General features: G+C 44.4%; 1 protein-coding gene across 1 annotated transcript in view; it reads right to left on the minus strand.

The window, feature by feature from the left end:
• COL22A1 (collagen type XXII alpha 1 chain) overlaps positions 1-18,212 on the minus strand; it is a 297,857-nt gene that overhangs the window by 263,741 nt on the left and 15,904 nt on the right. Inside the window, exon 2 of the mRNA XM_032760938.2 lies at positions 552-714. Coding sequence (XP_032616829.1) covers positions 552-642 — 91 coding nt within the window. The 5' untranslated portion in view covers positions 643-714. The remainder of the gene's footprint in view (positions 1-551; positions 715-18,212) is intronic.

Genomic DNA, 18,212 nt, shown 5'->3' on the forward strand with positions numbered 1-18,212 from the left:
ACTCCCTCACACACTCCCTCAGACTCACACTCCCACACTCCCACTTTGTGAAACACACACTCCCTCACACTCCCACACTCTTCCTCAAACTCACACACACTCTCACACTCCCCCACACGCTCCTCAAACTCACACTCCCACACACTCCCACACACTTTGTCAAACTCACACACACTCCCTCACACTCCCCTCACTCTTCCTCAAACTCACACACATTCCCTCTCACTCCCTCACACACTTCAAACTCCCACACACTCACACTCCCCCACATTCCTTCACACTCCCTCACACACTCTCCCTCACACTCTCACACTTCCTCACACACTCATACACACACTCTCAGACATATACAGGCCCTTGCTGAGCAGCTGGTGATTTTTTTGTCCCTAGGTTGGAGGGCAGCTGACTCACACTTGGCTTCCGGACTTGCCCTCTCTCTCACACAGTCAGTTGTGAACTCACTTGCATGCACACGCCACAGCCCATGCTCACGGACACATGCTGACTGCTCCGTCCCCAGCACAGCATGGCACAGCCCACGGTGGCCCCACCTGCCCGCTGAGCCTGGCAGCCGCCGCCCCCACTCCACAGCAGCAGCATCCAGAGGAGGCCAGCCACAGCGTTCCCTCGGAGGCCAGCCATGGCTCTCCTGTTCTCGGGGACAGGCTTCTCTTGGCCAGGAAGAGACGCTGTTAGGGTCTACTGCAGCATGGCCTGTGTGGAGAAAGACACCCTTAGAGAAGGCTCTCAAGCTGAAAGTCTGTGAGAGGCAAACTCTGGGCCCCGCCTGGGGGAATTCCCCACACCCAACCTTCCAACCCATCTTCCCTCCCGGATTCAACTCCAGGCAGCCAATGTGTGACCTTCCGGAGCAGAGCCAAGTGTGACCTCCCCTTCATGGATTTATGCCTGGATCCCCCCAGCCATCCGATTAGCAGATGGGCTTGCAGAAGGGAGTAGGAGAGGGCCTTGTGCCTGAGGACTCCACACCACATCCCGCCTGGTATGGCTTGGCTCTGTGTCACCACACAAATCTCCCTCTCTGAAATCCCCACGTGTCGAGGGAGGGACCGGATAGGAGGTGATTGGATCATGGGAGCAGTTTCCCCCATGCTGTTCTTGTGATATTGAGGGAGTTCTCAGGAGATCTGCTGGTTTAATAAATGGTAGTTCTTCCTGCTCTCTCACATATTCGCTCTCCTGCCACCATGTAAGAAGCACCTGCTTCCCCTTCCTCCATAACTGTAAGTTTCCTGGGGCCTCCCCAGCAGTGCGGAACAATGAGTCAATGAAACCTCTTTCCTTTATAAATTACCGTCTTGGGCAGTTCTTTCTAGCAGCATGAAAATGGACTAATACACCACCTAGAATCGTTCAGTATCATCGTCCTCATCTGAATATGGCACAGGGGCCTGCCATGATCTACCCACCCCTGTCCGGCCTGGCCTCTCCCCTGGCCTCACTCCCCGACCATGCTGCACTTGGTAGCCATGAACTTTCTAGCCATTTCCCACAGGTTCCAGGTGCCTCACACCTCCTGTTGCCCCCCCTGGAAGGGCTTCCCTCTACCTAAGATCCCCACACCCCCCCTGGGAGCCTCTGGCAATGCTCAGCTCAGATGCTCCCCTTCTGGAAAATTTTTCCCAGACCACTCACTTCCCTTTGGGTTGAGGGGGTCACTGCTCAGCTACCTGCAAGTGAACCCTGAGCTCCTCAGCAGGGGGCTGTGACTGTAATTCTCCATTTGCTTCATTGTCAGCCCTGTGGACTCCTTGATTCCTGGAGGCTGAGGCCAGGCCAACTTCACTGGGCATGGAAGATTAGAGCATTTACACATGGTCAGTAAGTACCTATGAAGGAAAGAACTAACGAAGAATTCTTCAAGGGATTCCTGAACCTCAATGTTTGCAATGGTAGGGAAGTTATCTCAAATGCAGTTGGCCAAACAATCCTCATAAGGGTTATTCTGCTTCAAATAATTGGTGAATACTTTTTAAAAGATTCTAATAAACAGAAAAATATGAAGACGGTGGCAAGGGAGTACGTCGGGAGCAAACTCATTTACCCTTTATAAAGTACCAATCTGATGCAGGTGTTTACAATGACCATAGGGAAGACTGCAGAGAACCATGAAATGACATCCTATGAACTGGCATGTCCACTGCAGCTTAGAGTCACGTGCCACCACTAGCACCCTGGACCAGGGCTAGGAGGGGTTATCCAAACATAAAAAACATGTGGCAGGGGAGGGAGCTCGTGGGTGTCTGTGTGTATGTTTCTGTTTCTGATTTTCTCTGAATTATGTTGACATTCCCACTCTTCATCAATGACAATCTAGAATGTTAAAATGAATCAGAAGAGAGCCTCCAAAAACCTGGATTAACCATGAAGAAAGGCCGGGCGCGGTGGCTCACGCTTGTAATCCCAGCACTTTGGGAGGCCGAGGCAGGCGGATCACGAGGTCAGGAGATCGAGACCACGGTGAAACCCCATCTCCACTAAAAATACAAAAAAAAAAATTAGCCGGGCGTGGTGGCGGGCGCCTGTAGTCCCAGCTACTCGGAGAGGCTGAGGCAGGAGAATGGCGTGAACCCGGGAGGCGGAGCTTGCAGTGAGCCGAGATTGCGCCACTGCCCTCCAGCCTGGGCGACAGAGCAAGACTCCCATCTCAAAAAAAAAAAAAACCATGAAGAAAATAGCAACAAGTCTCTGCCTAATGACAAGCACAGGCAAATCAATTTCTGGGATTATCCCCCTGAAATACACCAATGTGCATATGCATGTGTGCATGCACACACACACACACACACACACACACACACACACCTGCAGGGTCACCCTCCAGTCCTAGGAATTATTTGTGGCTCCAAGGACACAAACATGCTCTCACCCTGCACTCTATCCAGGCTGCTTCTCCATCCTGGAATGCCCCCACTCCACTTGACCTCCAGATGGTCAATCAGTTCTTCCAATTCCCTATGGAGTGGCTAGGTCACATAACTTGCCCAAGGTCACACTCCTGGAAGTGGTGGAGCAGGCACTGGACACCCCGTAACCAGCAGATGCATTACTCCAAGGAAAGCCAGACCCCCATTCTACATGAAGACTAGGTGTCTCTGCTGCAGCTGCAACCCCTTAGTCCCTGGAGGGTTAAGTCTAGAGATACGCCCCTGCCTCAAATTCCTCCTGCCCACTATATTCACCAAATGCCAATGTATCACACGGCTTTTTTTTTTTTTTTTTTGGTTCTTTTTTTTTTTTTGATGGAGTTCCACTCTTGTTGCCCAGGCTGAAGGCTCACCACAACCTCCACCTCCTGGGTTCAAGCAATTCACCTGCCTCAGCCTCCTGAGTAGCTGGAATTATAGGCATGTGCCACCACACCCAGCTAATTTTGTTTTTTTAATAGAGACGGGGTTGCTCCATGTTGGTGAGGCTGGTTTCGAACTCCTGACCTCAGGTGATCCGCCCGTCTCGGCCTCCCAAACTAGTGGCATTACAGGCATGAGCCACCGCGCCCAGCCTCACACAGCTTTTAGCACAGCATTTTTAGATTCATTTCATCAAACAGATGTATGGCCCTGTGCTGGGCTTATATCAAATGCCTCAAAAATTCTGTATGGAACGTTTGTTTTCCAACAACCCATTAGGTTATATCTATCCTTTAAATTTTGCCCATGGACTCTCATCACTTTTCCCACACCTCCTGGTACCCTCTGCAGGCTTTGGGGCTGATATCTGGATGCTTACATCTGGAGAAATTATTCCCCATATCACCTTCTCCCCTCTGATCCTTTGCCACCTCCCTGATGAATGAGTAGATGAATGAATCCAGTCAGATTTCTCACTTGAGGGTTAAACATGTATTTGTTCCCATGCGATCTGGCAGGGGTCCCAGGCACAGCCTGTGTCATGCCAGGCTGTGATCATCTGCCCAGGGCCTCTCTCCCCAGGGCTCTCACCTGTGGCCTAGTGAGGAGGGTTTTTGAAAGCAGTGACTGTGTCTTATCGGTTTCTGTAGTACTGGTGGCCAGCACAAAGCCCAGCACAGAATTGGTGCTCAGTTAATGCTCATATTTGAGGGGAAGGAAGAGAGAAAGGAAGAGCAGAGGGGAGGGAGGAAGGGTGAGAAAAAAAGGAAAGAAAGAAGGGGAGGCTGATGGCTCGGCTACCACAGGGAAATACTGAACTCAGAGAATCGAGACTATTGGCAGTTTCTGAGCATAAGATCATCCAAGCACCTTTCCTGTCTCTATTCTGCCTAGGACTTACTAGCAGTCAAACTTGATCTCCTTTTTTGATTTTGTCAACAGTAAAAGATTACTTAAGTGCCTATTACTAATAGAAAAGAGTATTAAGAGCCGGCTTCAAGAAATGCTAAGCAGTTTTTGTCCACATATTATCTTATTGGATCCTCACATTCATGCTGTGAGCTAGGAACCACTATCTCATGAAAAAAGTACAGCATGGAGGGACTGAAGTCTCAGCTGTGAGTGGTCGTGCTGGGATTTCACCTCAGGTCACAGGCTGTTCTCCATCCCCTTTCCATGCTGGGAATGTTTGCTCTGTTTTTTACATATATTTTTTTTACTTTTTAAAATTGTTTTGAGTACATAGCGGGTGTATGTATTTATAGGGTACATGAGATGTTTTGATAGAGGCATGCAATGTGAAATAGCCACATCATGGGGAATGGGGTATCCATCCCCTCAAGCAATCCAACTACACTTGAGTTACAAGCAATCCAACTACACTCTTTATTTTAAAATGTACAATTATTATTGACTATAGTCACCCTATTATGCTGTCAAACAGTAGATATTATTCATTCTATTTTTTTACCTGTTAACTGTCCCCACCTCTCCCCACCCCCAGCCCCTCACTATCCTTCCCAGACTCTGGTCTCTCATTTTTTTTTTTTTTAGATGAAGGCTTACTCTGTCGCCCAGGCTGGAGTGCAGTGGTGCCATCTCAGCTCACTGCAACCTCTGCCTCCTGGGTTCAAGCAATTCTCTGCCTCAGCCTCCCAGGTAGCTGGGATTACAGGTGCCTGCCACCACACCTAATTTTTGTATTTTTAGTAGAGATGGGGCTTCACCATGTTGGCTAGGCTGGTCTTGAAGTCCTGACCTCGTGATCCACCCTCCTTGGCCTCCCAAAGGGCTGGGATTACAGACGTGAGCCACCACGCCCGGCCAGTCTCACTTAACATTATATCTTGAGCAATGTCTGGGCTATTAAAAATTCCTTTATTGGCTACCTAGAACTATACCTGTGGCACTGGCACCATTGTTTTAATTGCAATTTCTACTGTGGGACACTTAGTAGGCCATTTTATTTATTTAATATGCTACAGAGGACATCTTTCACCTAAGTTTTACCCATGTGTAATTATTTTCTAAGGGTAGATTTGTAGAAAAACACTTAGGGGGTCATAAGGGTTTTGCAAGAATCCTGACTCGTATTGCCAAATTGCTTTTTGAAAAGGTTGTACCAATGTCCACTCCCTCCAACAGTGTGTGAGTGTGTGGGTGCCCCTCTCACCACCTACTTGGTAGCATTGAGTATTATCACTCCTTCAATCTTTGGTTAACTCAACAGAAGAGGCATTGTTGCTTGTTTCCTATGCATTTCTTTGTTCCATGAGGCTTATTAGCTAAGTGTATTTTCCCTTCCGTATATTTTATTTTCATGTGGCTGTACATTTCTAAAGGTATTTTTCATGTTAAAGCCAAGGTCCTGGACAGGGAAAACAATACACATTTCACTACTGATTTCTTCATTTAGGAAATATTCACGAGTTGCCCCCCTGTGCCAGGTGCTGAGGATAGGTAGATAAATGACACTGAGCCTACCCTGCACAGGTTCTCAATGACCCTGTGACACAGGTAAGACACACACCAGGGGGAGGGAGGATCAAGTGAGTGCTGGTAGAAGGAAGCCCAGGGGGTTGTGGGGGAAGGCAGAGAGGCGAGGATGTCCATTACCTGACTATTTCAGGGGAAGATCAGGCTTCCCAGCTTCCTTCCAAGGCGAGTTTGGAAGGCTGAACAGGACTCAGCCAGACAAAAAGTAGGTGATAATTTCAGGCAGAAGGAATGGCATCTGCCAGGCCCGAGAGGGGGCAAGAGTGTGGTACTTAGGGAACTTCCCCATGCACGACAGGTATGCAGGTTGCTCTCAGGAGAGGTATAATCTGGTTCCTACCACCTTCAGGGCAAAGTGCACTCAGGTCTTACCAGGGCTCTAAAGGCCACTTGTGAGAGCGCAGGGTATAATAGTCTGAATGACAATACTCAGAGAGCAGCAGGAGGCAGCTACAGGAACAGGAAGAAAAGCACTGTCCAAAAATGGAACACATAAGGTCAGAGTTCCAAGGTCAGGAGTCAGATGGTCCAGGGGAGAGGCACAGAATCTTAGCAAGTCAGAGCTGATCGCCCACCCCCTCATGCTTCACAGCTGTATGCAGACAAGGACTTGTTGGACTTGTTCATTCTGTTGCCCAGCACCTAGAACAGCTCCTAGCATGTAGTGGTCGCCTAAATAAGCATTAGATTGATGAATGATGAACGGCCAGCATCTGATGCTGTTATAGTATCGTATTACATTGGGGTAGCTAGAAATCATTCATTAGAAGAACATAGACATCGTCAAGGAACTATGAAAGTAACTGATTATCACTTATTATCTACCATATGCCAAGCAGTATCTGATTATTGCATGAGCTCATGTGACTCTTCAAGGCAGGCATCATCATTTCCACTGGGTAAAGGAGGACACTGAGGTGGAGAGAAGGTATGTGTCTCTCCCCACGTCACACAGTTGGTGAAAGAAGGGACTGGGGCTGAAACCTAGGCCTCTTCTGGGCACTAAACCCACACTCTCTCCCTGAACTCAACAGATACAACAAATCCAAATATTAGCTGCAACTACTGAGCCACGTTTGTCTTGTGAAATAAGAAAGAGGGTGGCTGGTGAGGGCGGGGAATAAAATGGATCATCCATTGTTGTTCAGTGTTTTCCCAGGCTCTAGAAATTTGATAAGTTCTCTCATTGCAGAAACCGGGCTTTATCAATGTTGTAATCTCCAAGTTTTTAGAGAAATCTTTGTCATATATCTTCCTAAATATTCAAGAAAAGAGAGAACTAAAGACCAATATCCTTTATAAACATAGATGCAAAAATATTTACCAAAAGAAATGCAAATGAAATTCAGGCAGCATATTAAAAGTAACAGACACCATGACAAAGTGAGATTTATCGCAGGAATGCAGGAGTAGTTCAACATACAAAAATCAATCAATGTAACATACCACATAAGCAGAATGAAGAAAAAAATACATAGTGAATCCAATCGATGCAGAAAAAGCATCTGACAAAATCCAGCACCCTTTCATGATAAAAAATAAATAAGACTATAAAAAAACTTCCTCAACATAATAAAGGCCATCTATGAAAAATTCACAGCTAACATCATCCTCAATGTTGAAAGACTGAAAGTTTTTCCAAGAACAAAACAAGGATGCTTCTTTGCCATATCTACTCAACATGCTACTAGAAGTTCTAGCCAGAACAACTAGGCAAGAAAAAGAAATAAAAGGCATTCAATTTGGAAAGGAAGAGGTAAAATTATCTCTATTTGCAGATAGCATTATCTTTTTTTTTAGGGATGGGGATTCACTCTGTTTCACATGCTAGAGTTCAGTGGCACAATGACAGCCCACTGCAGCCTCGAACTCCTGGGCTTAAGCAATCCTTCTGCCTCAGCCTCCCAAGTAGCTGTGACTACAGGCACATATCACCATGTCCAGCTACGGATGGCATGATCGTATTGTGGAAAAACCCAAATAATCCCCCCAAAACTGGTAGAACCAATAAACAAATTCAACAAAGTATAAGATGCAAAACCAGCACTCAAAGGTTTGTTGTGGGCTGGGCACAGTGGCTCACGCCTGTAATCCTAACACTTGGGAGGCCAAGGCGGGCGGATTGCCTGAGCTCAGGAGTTCGAGACCAGCATGGGCAACATGGTGAAATCTCGTCTCTACAAAAATACAAAAATACAAAAAAAAAAAAAACCTAGCCGGGCATGGCAGCATGAGCCTGTAGTCCCAGCTACTCAGGAGGCTGAGGCAGGATAATTGCTTGAACCCAGGAGGCGAAGGCTGCAGTGAGCCGAGATCGTTCCACCATACTCCAGCCTGGCGACAGAGTGAGACTCCGTCTAAAAAATAAAAGTTTGTTGTGTTTCTGTACACCAGCAATGAACAATGCAAAAAGAAAACTAGGAGAATGATTTTATTTATGGTAGCATCAAAAAGGATAAAATGTTAGGAATAAATGTAATCAACAATGACACATACACTGAAAACTATGAAACACTAGTGACAAAAGTTAAAGACCTAAATAAGAAGAAAGATATCTCATCTTATTGCTTAATGGTTGACAGATTTTTCTGTCTCGGGTGATGAAAATGTTCTAGAAATAGAGTAATCACAGCAGATTTGCAAATTAGTACTAATCACCCCCTTTACCAGTGATGAACCTGGTTTCAGGAAGGATAGACAACTTCCCTAAGCACACACCCCAAGTAATGACAGCTGGTCTTGGCATCAGATCTGAAGGGCACCAAAGCCCGTGCTCTTTCCAGCACTAAACATTAACGTACATTACATGCTCATAAGTGCAGTAGCCACTTTAAGGGCTTTATAAATAATAATTCATTTAATCTGAACAGTAGGCATAATTAGCCCCATTGTACAGAGTAAGAAACTGAAGAACTTGGGCTTAAGTAATCCTCCCATGACTCCCACATCTAGTAGTCATGGGAAGGATTCAATCCCAAACAATCTAACCATAGGTCCATATTCAGTCACTCAGCAACATTGCTTCTCCCAGGATGTTTGCAATCTGGCTGCAACAACACTTATTTCACAAGTACAGAAACAATGAGAGAAAAAAGCAAAGGATATAGTCAAACACCAAACTATGCATCACCGAGTTTACAAGAAGGAGAGGACAACAGCATCGAAAGAGAAAGGGAAAATTTGCTGTAGAAGAAACTTTCAGTTAACCCCTGAGAGGGAAAAGCATGGCTTTCTTTATCCTGTTGATGTGATGAATAACATTAATTGATTTTCAGATGTTGAACCAGCCTTGCACACTTGGGACATATCCCACTTGGTTGTGATGTATAATTATTTTCATATGTTGCTTGATTTATTTGCTAATATTTTGTTGAGGATCTTTACATCTATGTTCATGAGAGTTACTGGTCTGTAGTTTCTTGGTATTAGGGCCATGCTGGTCTCATAGAACGAGTTAGGAATTATTCCCTCTGCTTCTATCTTCTGGAAGAGATTGTGGAAAAGAGAATGGCTTTCTACCCAGAAATAAATGGAGTGTTCATAACAAAATGTTTACTGAGTGAGGAAGCCCTGGTATGGAATCCTAGCTTTGCCACTTGGTGGCACGAATGAACATTTCTTATACTCAGTTTCCTCAACCATTAGAAAGGGATGATCTCTACTCTATCAGGGGGTATGGTAAGGGCTACAGGAAATGATTTCTGCAAATCCTGCAGCACAGGCCATGGCACAGAGTAGGTGTTCACCAAACGTGAGGTTTCTGGAACTTCATCACCTCCACACTCCCCTGCCCATCTCAGGTTGCAGCATGCATGGGGTACCATTATTCTATCCTCTCTCTCTCACCAGCCCTGAGCTGTTTTCAGGAGTTAGCTGCCAAGCTGGCAGGATGTAGGCCACACCCCTGTCCCTGGGAGGCAGAGCTCTGCCATTAGTCTCCCAAAAGTCCAGCAATTAATTTACTGAGCTGAGTTCCTTCCACAAGCCAGCCCATTGCCATAGTAACCAGCATTCCCATTCAGGGACCCAGAGGAGGGGGGAGGAAGAACACTGAGCAGAAAGCAATTTAGAGAGAGAAAATGAGATTCGGCAGATTGCTAGGGCAGCCTGGGCAGAGTTCGAGCTCTGTCTGAGTCAGAGGGTCTGGCCTCTACCCATTGAGGGTGGGGGCTGGGGGAATGAGGCACTGCTGATGTGTTGCTGGGGTGATGGGCAATGTTCTGGGCAGGAATCTGGTTGGGACATAAGAGCATAGTGTCCAGACCACTGAGCTGCGTCCTTCTATCACAGACCTAGCTTGGAACAACTGGCACAGTCTTGCTGAGCTGTCTGTGATACAAACTGCACTTGCTGGTCAGAGACGGGAAGATAGAACCAGGTGGCTCCTGTCTTAAGAGGGCTGCCTGGAAGCCCAACCAAGCTTACCTACATCCTGGATTCGAAACTCAACTCTGTGGAGCTTGGAGCAAGTCCTCTTCAGTCAACAAATACAGACTGAGTACTTTCTACACGCCAGACCAGACACTGTCACAGGTGTCTGACTACTCTTGGGGCAGCTAGCATAATGACTAAGCTTTTCAATCAGCATCCCTGTGTTCAAATTCCAATTATGCTGCTTACTAGCTGTGCAAACTAGGGGAATTCACTTAACCACTCTGGATGTCAACTCTGATGCATGAAATGGGGATTAAAATACTTATCTCACAGGTTTGTTGGGTTTAATTAAATGAGTTACTATATATAAAAAGCCTAAAATGTACCTGGACATAGATGGTGCTTAAGCCACACTACTTTTATTACTTTCTAATCCTTAGTTTCCTCAACTATAAAATGGGAACAATATCCCCTACTTCAGCAATATGTGAAAGAGATTACATGAGACAATGGATGTGATCATTTTTATAAAGTAAAAGATTTCCATTACTGTAAAAATTGGCTATCAAGGGGAGATGTGTTCATCTGAGCAATTCAGAGAACTTAGTTGATGTTAACTGCATAGGGGTACTGTGTATTTCATTGTTTTAGTGTGTAACTCAATCATGCCCTAAATGCATGATAGGCATTTTACATTACATTTTGTCCAAGGAGCTTGCAGCCTAATGGACAGACAAGGAAGTAAATGCTTATATTTCCATATGGTCTGTGGACATGGTGTCATGGGAGCTGAGTGGACAAGCACCTAACCTGGGTCTGGGAGGTCAGGGAAGGCTTCCTGGAGGAGGTGATGCCTGAGCTGAGTCTGGAAAGATGAGTGGGAAGTAGGCAAAAGGACAAGGGCTGCCTTGACCAGGAATAGCCCACCTCCCATCTATTATTACTCATAGAATGAGCCAAGGAGCACCGTAGTTTGGAGGAAAAGATGCAGAAAACAATGAAAATTCAGGCTGGAGCAGAAGGTAGGAATTCATGGGGAGGAAGGCATTCAAGTGTAAGGAAGGAACATTAACGAGAAAGCCTAGAGACTTGTGCAGCGACCCAGAGAAAAGGTTCAGACATGCTTGGATAGCCCCTGGGGCCAGTGGATGTTTACATGCATGAGAGTGGCATATATCCATGTGATTTAGGAAACTCTGTTGACAAGGATGGATTAGAGAGACCAATGAGGAGTTCTAGTCCAACAATTCAAACAGAAATCCCAACAACCTTCCGTAACACAGCCATGGGCAAAGTGGTCCAGCTGCAGATTCTATGACACTGGTGACTGGCAGGGAGCAGGAGATTGAGGGAGAAGAGTATCTGGAAGCAAGCCCAGATTTCCAGTTTGAGCATCAGGACGCCAATCAGTGAGGGGACCAGATGAAGAGTGCAGGCTGGAAACACTGAGGTAAATTTGAGGTACCTGTAAAACAGTCAGAAGGAGAGATCAAAGGCAAATGGACACTTGAGTCTACAGCTCAGAAGAGAAACTGGAGCTGGAGATATTCCTGGACAAGTATAGAAGAATAGAAAACACAGCTTTCAGTGGTATCAGTGTTTAGGCAAGAATCAGAGAAGGGAGAGAAGCCCCATATGTCCCATCTCTGACCTTAGTGTCAGCTTCACTTTCAATTACTACACTTTGTAATATAAGTGAGCATGCTACAGTACTTCTGTATCTTCAGTTTTCTTCCCCTGATCCAATATTTTCCTGTGACTTTTATGGTAAAGAGTATTGTATGGTGTATTTTTACCTTAAAAAACAAACAAACAAAAAACCTGGTTAGCTTGCTGTAGTGGTACATGCCTGTAGTCCCAGCTACTCAGGAGGTAGAGGCAAAAGGATTGCTTGAACCCAGGAAACTGAAGCTGCAGTGAGCTATGATCACACCACTGCACTCCAGCCTGGACAACAGATCAAGAACCTGTCTCTTAAAAAGAAAAAAAAACTGTATTTTTCTGGGGTAGTATCAGCAAGGCCCAGCCAGGAGCTGAACATCTATCCTCACCTAGGCCATCTTACTATACCAAAATGAGGTGACTGTTTACTAAACAATAAAATTAAATAGAATCCAGAGTTTCTCAGAATAATAGCCAGTGTCGAGGATATAACTGAAAGTAACTCATTACGCCAAGAACCAGGGCAGTTACAGCTTGAATGAGAAAATTCAATCAACTGACTCCAATGCTGAAATAACCCAAATTTTGTCGCAAATATTTTTAAAGCAGAAGTCATAGAAATGCTTCAAAAAACCATAACAAACACTCTTGAAACAAATGAAAAAATAGAAACTCTCAGCAAAAAATAGGAGATGTAAAACAGAAACAAAAAGTAATTTAAGGACTAAAAAAAAATACAGTAACAACATTTAGAAAACATACAGCAGGCCTAAAACTAGACTGGAAATGAGACAACTGACTGAAAAATCAGCAAACTGAAACAACAGACCAATAGAATTTACCCAGTCTGAGCAACAGCAAGAAAACAGACTGGAAAAAAAAAGTGAACAGAGCCTCAGGAATCTATAAACAATAGCAATATACATAACTTTCATATCACAGGAATCCAGGGAGAGAAGAAAGAGTATGGAGCTCAAAAACTTAAAAGAAATAATGGATGGTAAATTCTCAAACTTGCTGAGATCCTAGAAGCTGTAGATCCTATTTATCCCCAAACAGAATAAACCCAAAGAAATTTATGTTCAAATACATCATAATCAAACTTCTGAAAACCAAATAAAGACAAGTAAAAAAATATTGAAAGAATCTAGGAGAAGTGACACATTGTCTATAGTGGAAACACAAATGACAGCCAATTTCTTACTTGAAACCAAGAAACCAGGGGGAAATGGCACAACATTCTTCAAGTGCTGAAAGAGAACTGTCAACCCACAATCTTATATCCAGCAAACTCAGGGATAAAGGGGAAGCAAAGATAATCTCATAAGAAGGAAAACTAAGAGAATTTACCACTCACAGGCTTACCTTTGAAGGATTGCTAAAGGAAGCTTCCTAAACAGAAAAAGAAATGAGAGAAAGAGGTGGAGACTTTAACATGGGTAAAAATAAGGGCATATATAATAGTCTACTTTTCATGAGTTTTTAAAAAAATTATTTGATGACTAAGCAAAAGTTATAGCATCATCTGATATGGTGTTCAGTGTGTACAGAGGAAATTCTAAATGTGTTATTTGTATTTTAAAGGGGGAAAGGGTAATGGGACCTAAATGAAAATAAGGTTTCTACACTAAACTCAAAGTGGTAAAATGTCCATACTAGTTGACTCATGTTCTCTATATGCATTTCAGTACCTAGAAGCAACCACTAGGGCCGGGCGCGGTGGCTCACGCTTGTAATCCCAGCACTTTGGGAGGCCGAGGCGGGTGGATCACGAGGTCAGGAGATCGAGACCACGGTGAAACCCCGTCTCTACTAAAAATACAAAAAATTAGCCGGGCGTGGTGGTGGGCGCCTGTAGTCCCAGCTACACGGAGAGGCTGAGGCAGGAGAATGGCGTGAACCCGGGAGGCGGAGCTTGCAGTGAGCCGAGATTGTGCCACTGCACTCCAGCCTGGGCGACAGAGCGAGACTCCGTCTCAAAAAAAAAAAAAAAAACAGAAGCAACCACTAAAAAATACTCAATAAAGATTTTTTTCAAAAACATTATAAACAAATAAAAATGGAATTGTAAAAATTGTTCAAGTAATCCACAAGAGGGCACCAAAGGGGAAACTAAGGAATGAGGAAGTAAATTAATAAAAGGAAAACATAATACATTGGCAGACTTAACCCTTAAAAAGAAGCACACAATATAGAGCAAAGTGCATGAGAAAGTTTGAAATTCCACTCAAGGCCAGATGCGGTGGCTTCTGCTTGTAATCCCAACATTTTGGGAGGCCAAGGCAGGCAGATCACCTGAGGTCAGCAGTTCCAGACCAGCCTGGCTAACATGACAAAACCCTGTCTCTACTAAAAATACAAAAATTCATCGCCAAGTCAATCCTAAGCCAAAAGAACAAAGCTGGAGGCATCACGCTACCTGACTTCAAACTATACTACAAGGCTACAGTAACCAAAACAGCATGGTACTGGTACCACAACAGAGACATAGATCAATGGAACAGAACAGAGCCCTCAGAAATAATGCCGCATAGCTACAACTATCTGATCTTTGACAAACCTGACAAAAACAAGAAATGGGGAAAGGATTCCCTATTTAATAAATGGTGCTGGGAAAACTGGCTAGCCATATGTAGAAAGCTGAAACTGGATCCCTTCCTTACACCTTATACAAAAATTAATTCACGATGGATTAAAGACTTACATGTTAGACCTAAAACCATTAAAATCCTACAAGAAAACCTAGGCAATACCATTCAGGACATAGGCATGGGCAAGGACTTCATGTCTAAAACACCAAAAGCAATGGCAACAAAAGCCAAAATTGACAAATGGGATCTCATTAAACTAAAGAGCTTCTGCACAGCAAAAGAAACTACCATCAGAGTGAACAGGCAACCTACAGAATGGGAGAAAATTTTTGCAACCTACTCATCTGACAAAGGGCTAATATCCAGAATCTACAATGAACTCAAACAAATTTACAAGAAAAAAACAAACAACCCCATCAAAAAGTGGGCAAAGGACATGAACAGACACTTCTCAAAAGAAGACATTTATGCAGCCAAAAAACACATGAAGAAATGCTCATCATCACTGGCCATCAGAGAAATGCAAATCAAAACCACAGTGAGATACCATCTCACACCAGTTAGAATGGCCATCATTAAAAAGTCAGGAAACAACAGGTGCTGGAGAGGATGTGGAGAAATAGGAACACTTTTACACTGTTGGTGGGACTGTAAACTAGTTCAACCATTGTGGAAGTCAGTGTGGCGATTCCTCAGGGATCTCGAACTAGAAATACCATTTGACCCAGCCATCCCATTACTGGGTATATACCCAAAGGACTATAAATCATGCTGCTATAAAGACACATGCACACGTGTGTTTATTGCGGCACTATTCACAATAGCAAAGACTTGGAACCAACCCAAATGTCCAACAACGATAGACTGGATTAAGAAAATGTGGCACATATACACCATGGAATACTATGCAGCCATAAAAAATGATGAGTTCATGTCCTTTGTAGGGACGTGGATGAAACTGGAAAACATCATTCTCAGTAAACTATCGCAAGGACAAAAAACCAAACACCACATGTTCTCACTCATAGGTGGGAATTGAACAATGAGAACTCATGGACACAGGAAGGGGAACATCACAGTCTGGGGACTGTTGTGGGGTGGTGGGAGGGGGGAGAGACAGCACTAGGAGATATACCTAATGCTAAATGACGAGTTAATGGCTGCAGCAAAACAACATGGCACATGGATACATATGTAACAAACCTGCACATTGTGTACATGTACCCGAAAACCTAAAGTATAATAAAAAAAAAAAATACAAAAATTAGCTGAGCGTGGTGGTGGGTGCCTGTTATCCCAGCTACTTGCGGGGCTGAGGCAGGAGAATCACTTGAACTCGGAAGGCAGAGGTTACAGTGAGCCAAGATTGCGCCACTGCACTCCAGCCTGGGCGACAGAGACTCTGTCTCAAAAAAAAAAAAAATTCCATTCAGGCCCCTCAGTCCCCCAGGTGAGTTACATAGGTAACCTCATTCCATAACCTTGCCAATCACTGTAAGGCAGGCTTATCATTCCATTATCTATCTGTTTTATAGATGAGGAAATGGAAGACTCATGAGGCTAAATCATTCATTTTTGAAGGTTACATAGCCAGTGTGTAACAGAGAGAAGATATGAATCCAGGCCTGGAGAAGGAAGGAGACATTTACTATTTAATTTACCACGCTCCCTGCACTGTACCAGAGCCTTCCACAAATACTAGCTTAGGCCAGGTACAGTGGCTCACACCTGTAATCCCAGCACTTTGGGAGGCGGAAGCAGGCGATTCACGGGGTCAAGAGATTGAGGCCATCCTGGCCAACATGGTGAAACCCTGTCTCTACTAAAAAAAATACAAACATTAGCTGTGCGTGGTGGTGCATGCCTGTAATCACAGCTATTCAGGAGGCTGAGGCAGGAGAATCACTTAACCCGGGAGGCAGAGTTTGCAGTGAGCCGAGATTATGACACTGCACTCCAGCCTAGTGACAGAGCGAGACTCTGTCTCAAAGTAATAATAATAATAATAACAAGTAACTTAGTGAAACGGGTCCCTAAGAGTGAAGGCCATCCTGAAGCCCCCGAAGACAAGCTTTGTTCCCATTGCCTAGCTAACTGCCCACAGAGCAAATGTTTAATAAAAACTCAGTGAAGAAATTGATGATTTCCCTTTCACACAAATTCACAGCTTCAACAGATGAGCAACCTGATTTTGAATAAGAAAATTCTCCTTCATTCTGAAAAAAAACAAAAACAAAAACAAAAAAAGTGGCTGAACTAGAGATCATGTCTTTTTTTGGGCTGCTGCAACAAATTGCCATGGACTGGGTGGCTTTTAAACAACAGAAATGTATTTCCCACAGTTCTGGAGGCTGGGAAGCAGAAGATCAAGGCACCCACAGATTGGGTGTCTGGCGAGTGCTTGCTTTCTGATTCATAGAGAGATCTCTTCTCATGGTATCCTCACATGGCAGATGGGGTGAGGGATCTCTCAGGCCTCTTTTATAAGAACACTAATCCCATCCATTAGGTCTCCGTGCTCATAACCCAAGCCCTCCAAAAGGCCCCGCTTCCACATGCCATTACATTAGGAATTAGATTTCAATATATGAATTTCAGAGGGACACATTCAGTCTGTAGCAGATAGGAATCAAATTAAAGGACAGAACTGCAGCCTCTGCCTCATCTGGGTGTATGTAATAAAACAGATCCCCAGAAAGACAAAGCTCCTTGCACCATCCATATCCCAGTATTGTTGTGAATTTCTGCCTTCTCCAGCAATGGAAACACCCTGACAGTCCTTTGGTTATCTTAGCAAACATGAAAATGAAATATTCAAGAAGGAACGTGAGATATCACATATTTCCATCCTTCATACTCTCCGCCACCACTCCCCAAAAAATAGCTAGCTCAGGATGGATTGCAAGCAGATACTCTTGCCTTAAATGCCCATAAGTCTCTTACCATAGGTTATGGGATTGGGATGAGCATTCCCCAGACACTTGCTACTTCACCTCTCATACCCTACATCTAACCCACAATCTTCTATCCAGCAAAAATATCCCTCAAGGATAAAGGGAAAGCAAAGACTAACTTAGTGAAATGGGTCCCTAAAGTAAAGACTACCCCAAGGCCCGTGAAGACAAGCTTTGCTCCCATTGCCTAGCTAACTGCCCATATAGAACACACGTTCTATAGCCCTATCAGATCTCCCACCCCAGCACACCTCAGGTCTGCCAATACCTCCCCTTCTCCACTCCTGCTGGTGGAGACCAAGCCTCCTTTCTCTCTTGCCTGGAGCATAGCAACAACCTCTGAACTGGTCTCCTTCCTTGCTCTCGTTTCCCCCTATACTAGATTCCCTATAAGGAAGCAGCATCATCTTTAAGAAAACAAAAATACAAAAAAACCTAATACTTTGTCACAGATTATTTCCATTTTTTCTTACTGCTTTCTTCACCCGGCTATAGGTACAGCGTGAGCCACATGCTGCAGATGCAAGGATGAATTAGAAATGTGACTTGCTCACATCAATCCCATATGTTACTCCTTATTCTAACACCACTCCTGCTGCTTTCTCTCCTCTTCTTCCTCTTCCCCCTCTTTATTCTCTCCTTTCTCCTTTTTCTACCCTCCCTCTTTTTATCCTTCATTTACTTTTGTCCATTGTATTGTCCAATCACAATGTAAGTCCTACAAGTGCCCAAACCATGCCCTTGCCACCTTTCATCATGCCAGA

Source organism: Hylobates moloch, unplaced genomic scaffold, assembly GCF_009828535.3.
Source record: "Hylobates moloch isolate HMO894 unplaced genomic scaffold, HMol_V3 SCAFFOLD_9, whole genome shotgun sequence".
Taxonomy (NCBI): domain Eukaryota; kingdom Metazoa; phylum Chordata; class Mammalia; order Primates; family Hylobatidae; genus Hylobates; species Hylobates moloch.